The following is an 18,232-nucleotide window of genomic DNA, read 5'->3' on the forward strand; positions in this document are numbered from 1 at the left end:
TGAGATATTTAAATGCTTATGGAAGGAGGTCTCATCAGGCTCTCCAAAGAGAAGTACATGCCTTGGTTGCTCTTATTTTATACTACACAGCGCAGTTTATAACTAACCATAAAGTCACCCTGAGGATCCCTGAAAAATCTGCAGAATTCAGCAGAGGACAAAGTCACGCACTGGATTTTGATAAACTGAAGATAAAAGCAAGCAAGAAACCAGCAAGACTAACAGAACATGTCCTTCGTCTACTTACTTTGTTTGCTGACTTCTCTGGTGTTTTCACTGTCAGGTCAGCTTGCTTTCCTTTCTTTGAAGGTGTTCTCTTTATTTTTGGTGAATGAAACTTGCCCTTCAACTTCATAGTGAACGAGGAGAGATGGGAACGCTCAGAATCTAGAAAGACACAGAAATGCGTTACTGGATTAGGGCAAACTTGTTGAAACCAGGGATTTTGTGTTACAGCATTATCTGGAAGACCAGCCTATGAAGAACATTGCAACCATGTAAATTTATTGAGTGGAACAAAACAAAATTGTGGCTCTCCATTATGTTTCCAACCGCAATATCACCATCATTTCCTGCTTCCCCTCGGAGGCAGCAACACTGCAGTGCAAAGGCAGGAACAGCGGGATTGCTACTGCTCTGTGCCTTGGAGAGAAAAGGAAAACCACCTCTCTTAAAAGCACTTATCTCCAGCAGCTCCCAAAGTACTTTACAAAGGAGGTAATCATCGTCCCTCTTTTGCAGATGAGCAACTGAGTCAAGGGGATGAAGTGACTTGTTCGCAGACCTCTGGCAGAGCAGGGCTCCTGCCCGTGTCTTTGGCTGCAGGTCAGAAGCCACTGTGGGTGTGCAGGCGGGGTTCTGCCTCGTACCCAGGACTGGTGGCTGCTTCAGGAAAGGAGAACACGGTCCAACATAATGCCCTTCCCAGGCTCCTGATCTCTATCCACTTGGTAGCATCACCTTTGAATGTGGCTCCATGGATAACCTGAACAAAAATGCCAGCCCTTGTCATTTGCCATGGATTTCACTTCAAATGTGCCAGACAAACCAGAGAACAGAGGAACCACTTCAATACCAGGGCAACCTTGAAGGAGCTTAATTACAGAACTGCTCAACCCTTTTAAGAATTGTATTTTCATGGTCTTTTGAATATCTAAAAGCAGAAGTCTCAAAGGTTTGCAATCATGCCATATGCAGATTTACCACTGAAATACATTTTTATCTGTTTAGCCATGAAGCTAAATAAAATTAAGCTGCCTTGTAGAGAGCAATTTAGAATGTATTTTGAGCAAAGAGCACTTTAATAAATGAAGGTCTGAATTGCTCTCTAGTGACCCAGGTAAATCAGCAGAAGATACCAAACTTGTCCCTAACTACATTATCAAGAAAAGTAAGCAGTTTTGCTGTATGTTTCATTTTTCTTTTAGATTATTTGGGAATTGGCTGCACTGGCTATAATGAGTCAAAATGGCACAGTCCCATGCATGCAGCACTGCACCACCTTGTTAGCATGCAGACTGCAAACAGAAAAGGCTGCTGAGTCAAATCTAGCACCCAGAAGCTAAATACCACACTGCAGCGCAAACACAGCTCATACTGAGAAATTACCTAACCACAACTCAAGGGAAGAAACCTGTGCTTGCCTCCCCGTAAGGGTTGTCTCCCTTTAAACTTGGTTTCCTGGTAGTGTGTTAAGACCCAGCTATTAACACCTTCACCAGAGCCAAACCTCTAGTTAGTTATGTCCTCTAGATCAAAAATTTGCAGGCATCCTATTAATGGAAGCTGCATCAGCACCAATTCTAATCTAGTCTGCCTGCAGACCTGTTCTCCATTTACAGGAGTAAATGTTTTTCAAAGTTTTCTTTCTATCATAAAGTCCTGTTTAAAGCACTGAGGATGGAGGCACTAAAAACCATGGTCACTGCAGATAAATCCAGACATATCAGTTGGCCTCTGAAGAATCACTCACAGCAGCTGGCACCCTAACTTAGGAACAATTTACGTCATTGCTTTACATCCACAAGGGGATCTCCAAACCTTTAAAACCTCTCTGGCTCCACAGGGTGCTGAAGGTCACCACTGAAAACAGTTCCTGGCTGCTGTGATAATGCTCTTGCACTCCCCCCCCCCAGTAATTTGTATTTCTTTCATACACCATATGAGAATTTCTATACATGCACGTGTATGCACGCTTGCCAAGAGAAGTCATGGCTCTGAATTTATTTTTCAAGAACTGGCAAATAATTACAATAATTAATCTACAGGGAAATAATGGTAGCAGCAACAAATTGTGTCTGGCTCCTCCACGGGCTGCAGTGAGATCCAAACTGCTAGTTTGAGTAAGAAAATGTTCAATAGCTACAAAATCCTTGGTTGATTATGATGGTAATTTTGCCTTGTAGGGACTAGAAATTTGGAAAGGAGAAAGATTTCAGAAGACTTACTATTTCCTTTTCTCCTTCCCACCAGACATCTCTGCCCAGATACATTTATGTGGCAAGCACATGAAGGCTGAACCAATGTGAGTGCATGGTCAGGAACCTCCAAAAGGAGATGTCTCGTCAGCTGAGCAAGCTTCTCTTCTGCTGACAGCAGATGCCCTTCAGCACCACCACCACTACCAGCCTAACCATTGCCTTTCGCTCTCTTTACCCTTCTCTCACACCAAACACTGAATCATTTGTATGCCACGCTTTGAGGGGACACAGACCTACAGCAGCAAGTGGCTGGAGCAGAATAGGAACTTCTTAAAATAGTACTAATGAAGTAAGCCAGCTGACATTTGCAAAAATAATAAACATTATTGTTTGAACAGCCCCACTAAGTCCTGCTTTGAAGATCACAAATTAATGCAGCTTTTTACTACCATGTCTTTCCATCTACAACAAGCATTTTCCAGATCTCATCTGCTCATAAGTTTCTGATGCATTTGCAGTTAAACAAATGAGTCACAAACCAATATTCTCTTACACTCAATTACACTTAGGACTTAAAATAGCGCTTTTCTTGTTTCAAGCACATTACAAACATATCTTTCTCATCCTTAAACAGTTAGGTCTTAACCTTACTCTGCAGATGGGAAGCAGGCACAAAGGTGAAGCAACTTGTCTAAACAGAGCAGAGGGTGAGTCAGTGACTCCAGTACAGCATCTCCATCAAAGTGCAGGCCCTCATCCCTCTCTGCATATTCATGAATCAAGCAGTGGTACTACTGTGATTATATTCAGTGAATGCCAACAGACTTTATTCGGCATGATGGGCTTTATGGTTTTCAAGCAGATATATCATTCAAGCGTTATAAACAGAATTTGCATTTTAATGGATCTGGATGAAGTGGTATAGAAGAGAAGTTACACTTAAATAGCAAGGTGTTCTAGCTCAAAAGTATAAGTTACCTAAGCTTGTACAGATGAAGACTGAAACTCTCCTGCAGAAAGCACAGCTGAGCAAGGATTCCTAGACTGGTTACCATAGCACTGGCATCTGCTTTGAGAAAGTCACTTTCTTTACACTATATCCCGATTTAAATATCTAACGTGTCCTATGTCTGTCCAGTTTAAAAGTTCAAACAGCACAGCATGCCTTTACAGATCAAATAATTTCATAATGTACAGAGAGAAGCAGAAAACAGAGCCATGGCAGTGCTCAAAACACTTCTGTCCCTCTGGTCCTTCCTGTCTACAGTAACCAAACCCTTTAATGCAGCATTGAGGTTGCTCCTGAGCTTGGTAGTCTGCCCGCTGGAAACTGTTCTATCGTATTACCCTTGCCTCTTATAGATGAATAACCGGCAGTGTTTAACTGGAGTCTCAGCACTGGCTTTCTTAACTTCTTTTTCTCCTTTCTGGTGTGCAGGAGGAGGGTACCCTCTACTTACTTCTATGCAGTGTCCAAATATTTCTAAGATGAATGGGAAAAGATAGGGTGATAAACTCAATGGAGTGATTTCAACTGGAAGGGGGGAAAAAAAAAACCCAACTGTCGTATCAAAGTGCTTCTGTCTCAAAGGAACCGCTGACTGTCTGTCCCCTCGTATTTCATCTGTCTGGATGCTCTGCTGCTGGACACAAATGGAAAAAACCCATCCCTTCAAGATTACTTTACTATGGATTTGAGTTTCTTGCTTTCTGACTGCAAGTTTTAATACGTCACTCGTTTCATTGCCAATTCCATCCTCCTATTAACGAGGCTCCCACTCCGCTGTGCTTGAACGCGCTCCAGCTGTTGAGTCACGGCCCTGCTCAGCTCTCAGGCTCATCTCCCCCCGGCCGGCACGCGTCTGGGGTCCGACCACACACACAACACGAGATAGCTCACGTTACACGCCTGCTCCAAGCAGCCCTGCTGCCAGGTGTGGCCGGGGAGTTTTTTTCGGCACCCCTCGAGCCCCCCAAGCCGGGGAGGCCATGGCCGGCTGAGAGCCGCCTCATCCCCCGGCAGCTCCACCAGTTCCAGCGAAGCGGTGCTGCCCGCCAGTTTGCTGACAGAAAGCTAAATCTGGTGAGGAAAGAACTGCAGATTTTAAACGACAGCGGATTAAGAGGCACAAGGGAAGGCAGATAAATCGGCTTATGTGCTTGTAGGCGAAGAAACGAGGCTGCTTAGGAGAAAGCCGGCAAGTCAAAGCCCAACATCCATCGCTGCCATAGTCAAACGGTCACTTTCCACTCGGGTTCAAACAAACACCAGAAGAAACATGCGCACACTGGTGAATTCCACCAACCTAACCCAGCAGCGAATTATTTACTTTAAAGTCAAAGTGAAAGTTCAGCCTTTTACAGAGCTCAGTCACAGCAGACTTTCCAGCTGCCAGGCCCTCCTCACCAGCCGCCCCTAACCAGCCCATGGGAGGCTCCAGAGATGGGAAATCACCCTCCGTCTGCTTCTGGACCTCCTGGTCATTTTTTTGTCACTATGGCACAGCTCAATGGCAGGCAGGCTCCAGCAGCAGGGATGGGCAATTTAACTGTTCAACTTGTCTAGTGCTTGGACCATACCAAACAAATTGAAAATAGACTTCTTTTTTTTTTTAATAAAAGAAAAAAAACTTTAGAATACAGTACCTTTTCTTTCCTTCACCTGAAAACCTAAACCCTCCACCTTCTCTCACTCTGTATGTGTTCACACACCGAAACCCTGCAGCTTTAGAGCAGACAAAACCTTAAAAAAGGGTTACAGTTCATTTTCCAGCTTGAACCGACTCTTGCTGCTCGTTAGAAAGAACGAAGTGGAGTCTAAAAATCTTATCCCACAAATGGTTCTCTTTTCAAAGGCCATTTGGGTCTCTGCTGGATGCACATATTTAAAAGCTATCAGATTAAAAATAACAGCAGACATCTCTCCCCATGTCATAATGAAGCTATTGTGCACATTTTTAATCAACCGCTCCTGCCATTTATGCCACGAGTCTTTTGAAGGCAGAGGTGACTTATGTAATGAGTTACACAACGATGCCCATTAAAATGGCATTTGTTCCCTTGGGCTCAGCTCCATCATTTGTGGAAGACAAAAGACAAGTTGCAAGGCTTCAGCTAAACCCTAGCTGACAGGGACTTTAAGAGTTCTGAAGCAAAAGGAAAAAATAATGAGCTATAGTTCAAAATGACCTTTCTGCTGAGGATGTCTGTTTGGTGCTGCGATGCAGTACCCAGCAAGAGGTTGTGGGGCTGGGGCTATGGCTCTGGCTCCTCTAGACCCAATTCCGCTGTCAGAAACACAGGAGAACAGGCAATTCAGAACGAACAGATGGGCACATGAGAGCTTCCCATGATAATCACGAAACATGCTGCAAAGCATACGTCTTTCAAGATTTTATATGAATATTGCTAGAATTCCCAACTGTCTTCCTTCCACCCTTAAGGCAAGGGCTGTATCTACCACGTACCTGTAAGTACACAGATCTGCGGGGCCTGTGCCCTGGCTAAAGCTTTTGGGCTTTCTTGTAATGCAAACATTAAAATAATAGTGATTGACAGAAAACTGAAGCCTTTGGACTTTGCAGAAATGTTGCTCCCACCTGGAACTCAAACAGCCTCTCCCAACAGCCGAGTTCCTCCACAGAAGGGCTGGCAGAACCGACACAGGAGGCACGATGTGAAGCTCAGCAGTGGGCTTTGCGCAACAGAAAGCTACCACAGGGGCACTTTAAAAAAGAATTTTTACTAATTTTGTGGTGGCGGGCATCTCTGTCTTTCTTGCGACAAAACATTCAAGCCTTCCAGTGTGTAGCTATGAGGATGGAGAGGAAGTACTAAGCTTTCAAGGAGGGTTGAAGAAACACATGAGGAGAACCCCAGATACATCCTCGGCCCTTTCACACCTGCAATGTATAACTCAGCTCTTGCATTACGCAGCAAACAGCCTTCTGCTACATTTCACGCCCTCCTTCTCCAGAAGTGCTGGGGATGTTTAGAAGTCTAAGAATGCTGATATGCAGCACTTGTGCAATGCTGTATGTTCTCAAAAGAATGAACTGCGATCCTGAATACAGAAAAGACAGAATGTGACAGAACAGAATTAAAATATCCCTTTTAAACTTATAAGCATATCACTGCTGCATCACAGGTGTGCTACAGAAGCCTCAGACCTACCACTTCCATCTCCGTGAGCTTAATTTTCTCAACTTTACCATTACCCCCAGAGACTGAAGCAAAGAGAATTTATTCAGAAACCAAAAAAGACCCAGTAGGGGATCCAGAAAGGAAAAAAAAAAAGGGAGGGTCCGGTGTCAATCAGGAAGTTTGCCCACCCTAACCTTTGTACCTTAGGTGGAGCTGTTTGTAAGCTGCTCCAAGTCCCTCTCCAGGGAATCTGACTGCTAGGAGAGCTGCCAGGTTTTAGAGGAAAACGGTGGAGGAAGGGCAGCTTGAGAATCAAACAATCATTCTTGAGCGCTAAAGAAACTTTTCCTTTAACATCACGTCACCTTCAAAGCAGCCAGCTTTTGGGAGCGGAAAGACCGACTGCCCTTTTTCTTTTCTGGCAACATTACAGTGAATGAGCATAAACCAGCAAGCATTAATGATGTGCAATGACAGCACACAAACTTCTATGGAAAAGGGAGGCTCAGTTCCCCTCAGCTGGCCAGGCAATGCTCACTGACTCACAGACTTCATTATTTTTTATGCCGCCCTCTGGGGCCTCCAGAGGAAGAAAAACATTTTTATTTGTCAGAGAGCACATTTTTATTTTGATTTTTTTTTCTTTCTAAGCAACCATGAATGAGGCATCTCCAGCTGCAGCAACCTCATGTGGAAAGAGCTCACAGTGTTTGCAAGGGAACTGGGCGGCAGAGAGGGCAACTTATCAATTCAGCCACGTCTCCTGACTGCAGTGAAAAGGACTGGGTCAGTCAACAACATTAATTTTATGGTGCATTACTACTACAGCTCTTCTTCCTTCCAGCTTCATACTTGGAAGCAAATCTTCAGGTTGTGAGGAAAAGAAGATGCACCAGACCAAGCAGCAAGTTCAGAGCAGCTGACTGGGTTCCCTCCTAGTCCTCTTTTAGCCTGAAGTATTTCAGAAGAGAGAAATCTCCTTGCATGCAGACACATAAACCAGGAATCCTTTAGCTGCTGAAAACTGCAGCAATGCCACACAACTGATTTACAGGGGGGAAAAAAAAAAAGAAAAACATACAATTAATTCAACAAGGAGGGATTTAAGGGAGTAGAACTTTGCTACCCAAGTTCAGTTTCCTCCAGCACACCAACACTGGCTTTTAGACTTCTTTTTGAAAAAGATACTGTAATTTTTTGATAAGCAGCACACAGGACTTTTGCTCTGTTTTATCTGAAAGCGAGCTGCTCCAGCAGATTGGTCCTATATCAACTCACAAGAAGAAATGCTGCTGTTTACTGAATCATTAGCAAACCTTTGCGTGGCATCTGGTAGGTCTCTGGTAATTTCCCATTTAAGTACTGATTTTGCACAGCCCTGCAAGCCCAAGAGAACTAATGGAATTACAACACTGGTAACATGACTCGTAACTCCCCCTGTGCCAGCAACACTAAAACAACAAGAGAGTCAAGTAGCCTCCAACATCAACATTACCCTGCTCTACACATAAAAACCACCAAGGTTGTTAACTAAACATTTAATTTTAAATGGAAAAAAATAATCCAGCTACAAGGCATAGCCTCTGCATTACTTCAGCAAACAGCTCTGGACACAGAAATTGCAACAGTCGCGAGGGAATCTGTTGAATTTCTCTGTTCACCAAACATGACTTAATATGGGGTCCGTGGGCATCCCCACTTGTCTAGCGGCTTTATGAGGATATAGTCATGACAGTGATTCAGACATCTAAAAATAAAGCCCTGCAGGCACAAGTATGCGTGCGCACTACCTGAGTCACTCCCGGCTGTAGGGAGCATGTGAGCCAAAGCTAATTCGTTTCATTCACGCTACTGCCATGGCCAAGCAAAAAGCCTTGTCACTGAGCTCCACTTAAAACTCTTTCTCCCCTCCTCTCATTTTACTCAAGCACATTTAGACTCTTTCCACGTTGAAAAACCTTTGCTAGGCTTGGGTTTCAGTCATATGGCTGTCAGCTTTGAAACTCAGACCTGAAAGATTATAACCCGATGTTGCTGAAGCTGTTTATCCATCTCCAAGGTGACAGAATGTCGTCACTGGCACTCTGCAGGACAGCAAGCAGAAACACATTATTTTAGATGCTTCAGGGAAAAGCCTAATTGCTCACAACCTGCCTGCAAGTTCAATAGCTGAAAAACAAGGTTCTAAATGAGTCTTGACTTTGCATCTGCCCCACAGCACCAGTTTTGAATGGGAAAAACTCAGCCCTCTTTCATCCTTGGAGAGTAACCTCAGCTCTCATTCATTAGGCGATGGAAAAAAAAGAGAAGCTGGCTCGGATCTGCCTGACACAATTTCCAGTTGCTTTGGACACTACTAATTTTAGTCATCTTTATTTCTGACCTCTGATTACAGACTCTGTGCACATTCAGGCTGAATTGCAAAGCTAACCCCTCTTTTCTAGTAGGCTTGGGAGGAACCTTATACTCTTCCCAAAAGCCACTGCCCACACTCAACTGAGCTGAGCACAAGAAATAAGATCAAAACACAGAAAGCATTTGCTTAAACATGCTCAATTTTATTTCCTTCTTTAGCAAGTGCCATAGATTAAGGGCAACAGTCCAGGTGAGAGTGTGATGTAAGCCCTTTTCCACGCATGTTAAGAGATGAGCTAACTGCCCTGCAAGGAAGCCTTATTTCTCACTGTTCTGACTAGCACTGTATCCTCGGGGCTCAGATGCTGAAAAGGAGATATTTGGTTCAGTAAGATTAAACATGTCTGCACAACACCAGTGCACCATGCTGGGGGCTCACCATCTCTGCAAGAGAAAGAAAAATGAATTTCAGGAACCAGGCCAGCACTATCTCCTAGAGGCACTGCAATACCAATGTAAACTTCCCTAATATTGCTTACTCAATAAAACAAGGCATCACAGGAGGGTTATGCAAATCACTAAACTCTGAAGTACTACTATACTGTTGCCCCAAAGGGCCAGCTCTCTATCTCCACATACACAGACAAGCATGTGTGCGAAGTGATACAGCAGCACCGCAGGTGTGAAATTTCTGATGTAATCAGGTCAGAAGCTGCTTTTGCATTATTGTCGTGCTGCTTGCATAAGGGGTTAAGAAGCTGCAGGCCATATCCTCAATTCCATACCCTATTCTATACCTGATAGGATCTGCAACCAAACCACCAGTTTTATTGCTTGCCTACAGGCAGTAGGAAATTTTAGTCTTCTATAAGCACAATTTGAAACATCAACGCCTCCAGCAAGGGGAAACTGAGATGTTAATTGAACTGAACAGCCCAGGAGGGAGCTACCTCTTTGTGAGCTGTAGTATTGGCACACCCCTAGACCATCAAGGCAGGAAACATGAGGTAGCTTATGGGAGTCTAAGTGGGACGTCTATCTTTCACTCTACTGCACATAAACAGTAAAAGTTACTTTAGCAGTAAACAATTATTTGTGACAACTTTCTATTTTATCTTGTCTCCTCATGCCTGAATTAAAATCTCCTGGTTACATCGCTCCTACAGACAACAGGTTTCAAGGAGAAGGCATACAGCTACAAACACCTGCAGTTATCCCCAATCTTCTCAGCAAATCCCAACTTTAAAACAAACAAACAAAATCTTTAAAAAGATATAGGAGAATGAACTTCTACAGAACCAAACCCTAGCAAATCTGTGCAAGTGTCAGCAGAAACGTGAAGGGAATCAGAAAGGAATCCATGCCAGCTGTAACACAACTGAGGCTACTGAAGACTTGAGACTTCAGTAGCATGGAAACAGTCACTAGAATTTTTCGTTGTTAATTTAATGTTGAAGAAAAAGCAGCTCTTCCCCAGCTATTTCGGAATATTATGTAGCCTAATGCAGCGACAAGTTTGGAAACCCACTTCATAAAGGGATAGCCGAGCCTGATTTCTTTAATTCTTTGCTGGCATGCAACGTTATCACCCGGTCTATCTGTATTTAAACAGTTACTGTTATCTTTAATGGAAATTACCAAAAGTGAGCCCTACTAAGAATCAGTTTCTATTTTTTAATGAGCTTCCAGTTTACTGATACAGGAAGCTGGCCTGCATTTCAAGAAACATCTTCAATGCTAACATACAACAGGGTGATAGCTAAAGGGAACTAAGCTGAGACCGTATTTTACCAAACTCAAAGCTGAACCTTATCTCAGCATCTCTTTACAATCCTGCTGAAACAATTATTTTATCACTGAATAAATCTCGGTGAATTAACAGCTACTTGAGTGAGGTTTTTACTAACAGCCCATTCCCTTATGATATCACATCCCATGCAGAACATGGCATCAGGTTTCAAAAGTGAGATCTTGCCCAAGAGCCATACCTGCCAGGGAGGCACAGGGTGCATTCAAAAGACCACAATCCAGTCCATCAAAAAAACCCGTGTTTTAAAACCCACTGCCCAGATTCTGTGGCAGAGAGACCGTAGGATTCTATAAATAAGAAAGAATTTTGTACAGTATTTATATTTAATTTGGTTTTGACAAAGCAGCAAAACCACAACTGCCAAAGCTATTTAAGTCTCTGCAACACAATATGCGATTGTGTGGTGATCCTGCCATCCAACCCTGAAAGGTGAATCAATACTAATTTCAGCTTGTGGTACATTGAGCAATACTTTGGGAGCTTAGGAGGTCCGTTTGGAAAACAGCAACTAATCTGTAATGAGAAACTTCAGCTTCACGAGGCCTCAAGATGTGCGGCGCTGGGTCTGGCAGCCCCCGGAGGGCTGTGGGTCAGGTCAGGCTACGCTCCATCACGTCCAGAGAGCACTGCCTCTTTGGTCAGGCTAAGCCTGGTGCTTTGTCAAAGCTTCAGTGTGATTAACTTTATGCTCTTTCACTGTGAAAAACACTCAATAACCTACTGATTTCTGCAGCGGATTTAGTATGTCATAGCAGTTGGGTTCAGAAAGACATAAAGAGACATTTATAAAAATATCTTTGGTGCCGTTATTAGAAGGGTAAATACCTCCCAGACTTTCTGTGCTTAATCTTACCAACTGCTAATGCACAACCACCCTGCAAAAGCTTCATCCCCGTCAGATTTTGAGAGTCTTCAGCTGGGTCCAGCCAATGAGTCAAAAAAATTACGCTGCAGTAAAGCAACAAGAAACGCTGTAAACCATCTTCTGACTAATAAACAACCACCTATAATATTGCAAACTCAGAACTGACTTTGCACATACTATCCATGTTTATTAATACTATTTTGCAGTATAAGAAGCATCTAGTACTAAGCTTTGTGGCAGACTAGTTAAAAACCATAGCTTTGTAATTGCTATCTAATATCACATGAGCTAAAAAATACTTATGGCTAAGAAAATATGTGTCTGAAATGGCAATAACAAAAAAAAAGGGGGGGGGCAGACTGGTAGCCCCACAGACCTTTCTATTTTCTCTGCTCTTATCTGAAAACTCATGGGGGGAGAGACGGAAGGAGAAAGAAGAGGAGATGGGGTGCTGCTCGGCAGAAATACCCAAGTGTTGTGGGAGGGGGTTGAGAGGAGTTGAACACTGCAGCCACTGACGGCAGGACCTCAGCAAACATCTGCTCCCCACAAGGAGCACTCTCCCACGACACGCTGCACAACTTCACAAGATTTCCAATCTGAGCTTGGATTTAATTTATTTTAGCATGTGTTTTGGGGAAACTTCTCTTTCTACCCCGTTTACAAATTTACACAACCAAATCAATTTGCCTCCCTCCCCAAACAAACAGGTTTTGCTGTTTTTCTCCTCTGTGTATTCATGAACTCTACTCTGAAGCTCAGCAAATAAACTCTCAGCTATGTCTACTTCTAAACGGCTGATTTCTGTAAAAAAATGACAGATGGAAGATATCTCTCCTCCTTCATCTTTGGCAACTCTGCAGTCAGGAAAGCCTGAATACACTAAATGTGCCATCATTCTTCATTAACCTGAAAACCAGCTATGTCTCTTATTGCAAAGAGTGCAAAACTGGAAGGTGTCTCAAACAAATCTGGAAAAGGCATTTGATTTGACAAAATATGTTACATTAAATGTGTTGAGAGTCCCGAGTTCCTCCACAGAAGGCTCTTACAGTCTATATGACTTTAAACAATACCATTTCCATGCCTATCCTGGTATTACACACAAGCCATAGGTACAAAGCACCCATAACTGCTTGATTGCTGCTATTTGATAAAAACCCAACACTATATATAGCAGTCACAATGTTAAATTACGAATCTGAACCCACTCATATGGGAACTTTGAAAGATGCCCCTCACAGAAGACATTTTCAACAGTGATTCAATTCACTTATAAAAGAGAATTAAAAAATATATAGAAAATACTTCAATACTTCAAGTACAGTCAAGTTAACTTGCCATTTGTTGGCAGAGAACAGAGCAGATGAAGAGCTGAGCTGGTTTTCTGGCAGCTGTACGAATCTATACTTTTAGGGAGATTGCTTGAAACTATAATACACCAGTATTTATCATGATAAAATGTACCGACACTCAAAGCCACAAGACCCTCATAGCTCAGACTTTATAATGACAGGGCTTTTCCCTCCAGGAAATCAAGGTAAAGGTTGGAAACTCACACACATTATTCCCAATTAACTCCATACACAGTTTTACTTTGGAATAAGACCATCCACTTGCAAAATGGATTTAGCTAATTAGAAGCCAAATTGGCAATAAAGGGCAATACTTAGGGATAATTATATATGGGAAGCTGTTTCTCAAAGATAAAAAGATAAAGTCTAGCTTTGTTGAACAGAAGTAGATGACAAACCTCCAAGGAGGAGATGTTGCTTGTAGAACTCTCCCTACAATCCAGCGTCCTGTTCTCAAAGTTGTTTGCATGTATTTCTTTTTTCCCAGTTGGTAGGACTGATTTTGTCATTTTTATTTATTTAAAGTACACTCCTGCGGTACTATAACGAATCAGGAACGCAGAGGAACTAAACCTGTTCCTCCAGCAACATAAACCCAACATTTTCCATTGTAAAGCAGAAATTCCTGTTTCGTGCTCTCATGTTAAGAATCGGGTCTGCATTTGCAAAACGACTCGACAAAGGAGTGCCAGCTCCACTGCAATACTTTGTCATTCATGAACCCAGTGGAAGGGAAGTCAACTGTAGACCTAGCAGCAAAGCTCTAGGCTTACATTTAGACAATAGTCTAAACAAAGCCTAACCTAGCACCAAACAGGCATCTGGTTTTTACATATGAATGTGCAGAATATTTCTTTTGCCCCTTTAAGTCAAAACTGCCATCTCTGCGCATCCAAAATGACTATGTGATGTTTTTTCATTTTACACAGCCAGAAATTCATGGCACAAATGGATAAGAGGTGGGGATTCAGAGCAAGTGACAATTGCCATCAGTCACATGAAAAGCTAATGCAGGACACAAAAACATGTCAATATTGGTGGAGGACCTACCTGGATGATAGCAGCTCAATCCTTGATGTCACTGTGAGTGGCATTAAAGGACAAAATGGACTAACCATGATCCTGAAGCCACATAATATTCCTATAATTGGCTTGAAATGCACTGCCAGTCAACAGGCAGCAGATAGTAAACAGTTTGGCAAAGCTGTCCAAGCAATAATCAGGCTACTGTGAAAGAAATTACCAATATTCACAGCAAATGACCCAGTATAACCGATCTCACCATCCCTAACAAGCTCTCAAGATGTAACAGTATGAATGCTTACAGTCACTTTCAGCATTTCAAACCAAGAAACCACTCCCTCATATTCTTAATTGCCTCCCACAGCAAGATAGACAGGGATCTGGAGTCTCCATAAATTCTTACTAGTAGAGAAATCATCCCATTAATTTTCTAATATTAAGTCTACCAGGCTTATTTTATAAAATTACTAGCCAAACTAGAGTCCAACAATGAGATGATCTATTTGGAAATAATATTTTGCTTGGAGGAAAAAAAAAGACACCGTTTTCATCTATAATACCCATAAATCACTTTATTTACAGACTACAGCTTGGGGACTCAGGGCCAATCTAGTGATAGGATTTCTCTTCTATTTGCACCATGTCAGCATCTGTTCTCTTCGTGTGAAAACAAAGAGCTGCCCAAGGACATTATAGCACTTTCACACCCTGAACCACCCATATCCCAAAGAGTCTGCATAGTTCAGTTAGTTATAAGCATGCTACATTTTGCATTTCCTACTATTTTAGTATTGAAAGTGTTTAGGTGAATATATGATAACACTGACTGGTAGAGCAGCTCTTGTTCAACTTCAAACAAATATAAAACACTTCTTTATTTGAAAAGCTGAAGTCAAATGCTCCAAGGCTTCTTTCAGAAAGTGATCATGCGGCAAAACGATGGGCATACAAGGTGAACACCAGTAAATACAGTCAAAAGTATGTCCTCTTCTCCCCAGACATGTTCCTACTGTTCAATTATACTGTGGTAGACATGGTTTGTTAAAGGATTTTCACACGCCTAAGGAGCCAAGTCCGGCAGCGATTATTTTTTTTTAATAATTTAAATAAACATTTTACTCCAATATATACATAGCGCTTTTGAAGAGAAGCTCTGATTGTGCTGAATTACTTTGTCAAGAAACAATCATCTCCAAGGTAAAAGGTAACAGCCAAGCATGAGAAAAATCACAACAGGAAGGAGAGAAATTATATTCCAGATATGAGAGCAAATGACAGTGCTTTCAAAGCATGCTAGGGGCTATACAGAGCCCACTTATTGCAGATAAGAGTTCAGACTGAATTTTGGAGGTCTAATCTGAAATACAGAAAGTCACAATATTCCTAGGGGTAAACAGCTCCAGAGAGCACCAGTGTTACAGGAAGAGGCTTCTTCTACCAAATGACCACCACTCTTACTTGAATTCACATCTTCTGGTTGTGTATTGACACAACAATCTTGCATTACCTTAACCTCAGTCTATCATTTTACCTCCACAGAAGCATAGACCAGAAAGAGAATTCCAAAGTTCAAGCCCATTCTCTTGCTGGATCATAAAAATCACAGTGTAACCGTATCACACAAAAGGTCACCCACTGGGACCTAATGCAAAACAAGGAAAACCAAAACAAGAAACCAAACAAGGGAACAAAACAAACACGGAAAATCCTTAAAAAAGAAGGAAAATCTTTGAAATTATCAGTCCATCCTCTTAAGTGCTGTTAATTCATAATGATCTTGATTCTTCTAGCTAGTTCTAAATTTTCAACAAAGTATGTGTCATTTTATTTAAAAAATACGACCTACATTTGAATTTCTGAATAAGAGCACAGATGTACACAACGCTTTGCATGTTAAATATGTGGCGTTATAGTGGCTTAAATTTCACACGTGCCCATCTTTTCAATGGCAAATCTGTTCTGACATCGCTTATTGTTACAGGATCTAAAAAATACAGAGACACAGAGAATGCCTAACACGCAAGTTTTGATAGCAAACAGGCTATCTACAGAGAGGCTCAACAGACAGAGAAGGAAAAAAGAGGCCGATCAGTCATCAGTCAGACTCTTTTTAATCAGGTTGAAACGCTTTGCGGCGGAGAGGGGGGTTCAATCTCTCCAATCCACATTCCCATCGCTCATGCTGCTTTCTTAATTAGCAGCAAGTGGACAACAGCTGTCAGTAGCCTGGAGGCCAGAAAGTTATCAGCAAAAAGGGGCACGTGTTAAGGAGAGAGATATGGGGGCACCCACAGAACAGGTCTGTTAAATGCGTGAGTGGTCAATACACGCAAGAGATCTGGCCGCAGCCGAAATGGCATACTGACACACGGCCTTGTACACTGACACCGAGAGGATGCTCTTCCTGCTGGCTTTAGTCTCGTTGTTTTAACATACGACTAACTGCAATTAATTTTTTTTTAGTAGTATTCCTGTAACAGGAAAATTTAAACTGAGAATAGAAGGAAATGGGAAGGCCATCCTAATGTCTTGATTGAAATACATGGGGGTCAATTCAAAGGCACAACGTAATAAAAGTCTTCAAGACTGTTCCTGAGGTTTTAAGCATAAAAGTTGAAGCATAGGAGAGAGGGGGGAGAAAAGATGTTTTACTTAAATAGCAGAGAGAAACTTTAGCAGAACATACAAACTTAATCGGAGACAACTAGAAACCATAACCTCAAACAGCACAAACCAAAAAAGCTCTACTCAGCCATTATTATTTGTGTATTAAATCCTACAAGCCCAAGTCATTGGCCCAAGTCACCTTATTGTGCCACATATAGACTAATGTGGATCAAAAAGAAATTTCTATCCTAAAGAGGCGATACCCTCTGGTCAAGCCATGTGCTTATCTGACAACACAACTCCCTGACTCTTTGGATGATCATGAGTCTCTGGATGATCAGGAAATAAAATAACTGCTTCCTTGTTGGATGTACGGATTACTGTCATCTGTGGCAATGGGGGAACTCGATGCAACTGTAAGCAATAAAATGTATTCTTTAAATTTCCCACTCCCCATTACTTAATGAAAAATTGCCATCACCCTAACTTCGACTTCTTCAAAAAAGCCAGGCTTCTTTCAAATTTGGCTTTAACTTACCCAGAAAGCATAGACTTGGAGCAACTTTCTGAGGCCTGTCTGGCAGGCTGCAGTTCTGACAGTTCTAAATATATACCAGCTTTCTGAGCTTGAACCTACACAAGGGAAGCTGGGCTGAAGATGGAAGCATTTCCCCAAGCTGCCAGTAGACTAGCAACACATCTAAAAACCCTCATCAAATTAAGTGCTTAATTACAACTTAGACTTTGAGACTCTGGAAATTAGGATAATCTTCTGGGAAATTTATTAGTCTCCCACAAAAGGAATTGCAACATACAAGCCAAAAAAAGCACAGAGCTTGGAGAGTGTCAGCCCATCAAATCACACCTTGTACTAGATTCCTCACCCTAATTCCCAGAGAATATGAGGTGAGATTTGCAACTTAATTTCAGGTTCTTGAGCCTCCATAAAGATTAGGATCAACATAACCAGGAGGCTAAATCATGAAGAGTAGTCTCATGTAAAAAGTTGAAAAATGTTTGTTGAGAAGAGTTGATGGAAAGCTAGCTGTGCATGGACCTTCTCACACTTGACTTGGTGAATGTACTAGAGGTAGGACCACTAAGGACACTGCTCGGAGGAGGTCTCAACATAGCCATTTGCACAGCTACCTAAATTTTGCCAGCAAATCATGGCTACAGCCTTGCCAGCCTGCCCCGTTCCTCTAGGTGGCACGCTCTGTGCACACAATATTACCTGCATCTTCCCACAAATGGAGAGATGCCACCACTACACAGCACTACGTCTTCCACTCTCACTACCCAATGAGATCTCAAATGCCTTAAAAACATGAACTAACAACCCACTCAAGGGGTATACAGCTCCAGTGATAAACTGAAAAGCCCACAGAGGCTTACGGAGAAGTAGACATCATCTGACCAGAGTAACAAGTTAAATCATACCAGTAAATGAAACAAGGGCAGAAGTTGTGCTCACTATTCTCACTTCACTACAGACAGCACTTTCCATCACCACCCATCATGAAGTCAAAAGTACAGAATAAATGCTTGCACAATGCTCTAAAAATGTAAAGCTCTAGATAAACACTAAGCATTACACATTTTCCTTTTTGATTCATTAAATTATTGCATCAGGGGAAATTATTGCATCAAGCTC

The 18,232-nt window shown here is 42.2% G+C and overlaps 1 protein-coding gene across 8 annotated transcripts in view; it reads right to left on the bottom strand.

The window, feature by feature from the left end:
* RAPGEF1 (Rap guanine nucleotide exchange factor 1) overlaps positions 1 to 18,232 on the bottom strand; it is a 90,818-nt gene that overhangs the window by 55,772 nt on the left and 16,814 nt on the right. For all 8 annotated transcript variants that reach the window (XM_069770735.1, XM_069770734.1, XM_069770731.1 and 5 more), the window contains one exon: positions 248 to 387. In XM_069770735.1, coding sequence (XP_069626836.1) covers positions 248 to 387 — 140 coding nt within the window. The remainder of the gene's footprint in view (positions 1 to 247; positions 388 to 18,232) is intronic.

This window comes from Haliaeetus albicilla, chromosome 26, assembly GCF_947461875.1.
Source record: "Haliaeetus albicilla chromosome 26, bHalAlb1.1, whole genome shotgun sequence".
NCBI classification, from domain to species: domain Eukaryota; kingdom Metazoa; phylum Chordata; class Aves; order Accipitriformes; family Accipitridae; genus Haliaeetus; species Haliaeetus albicilla.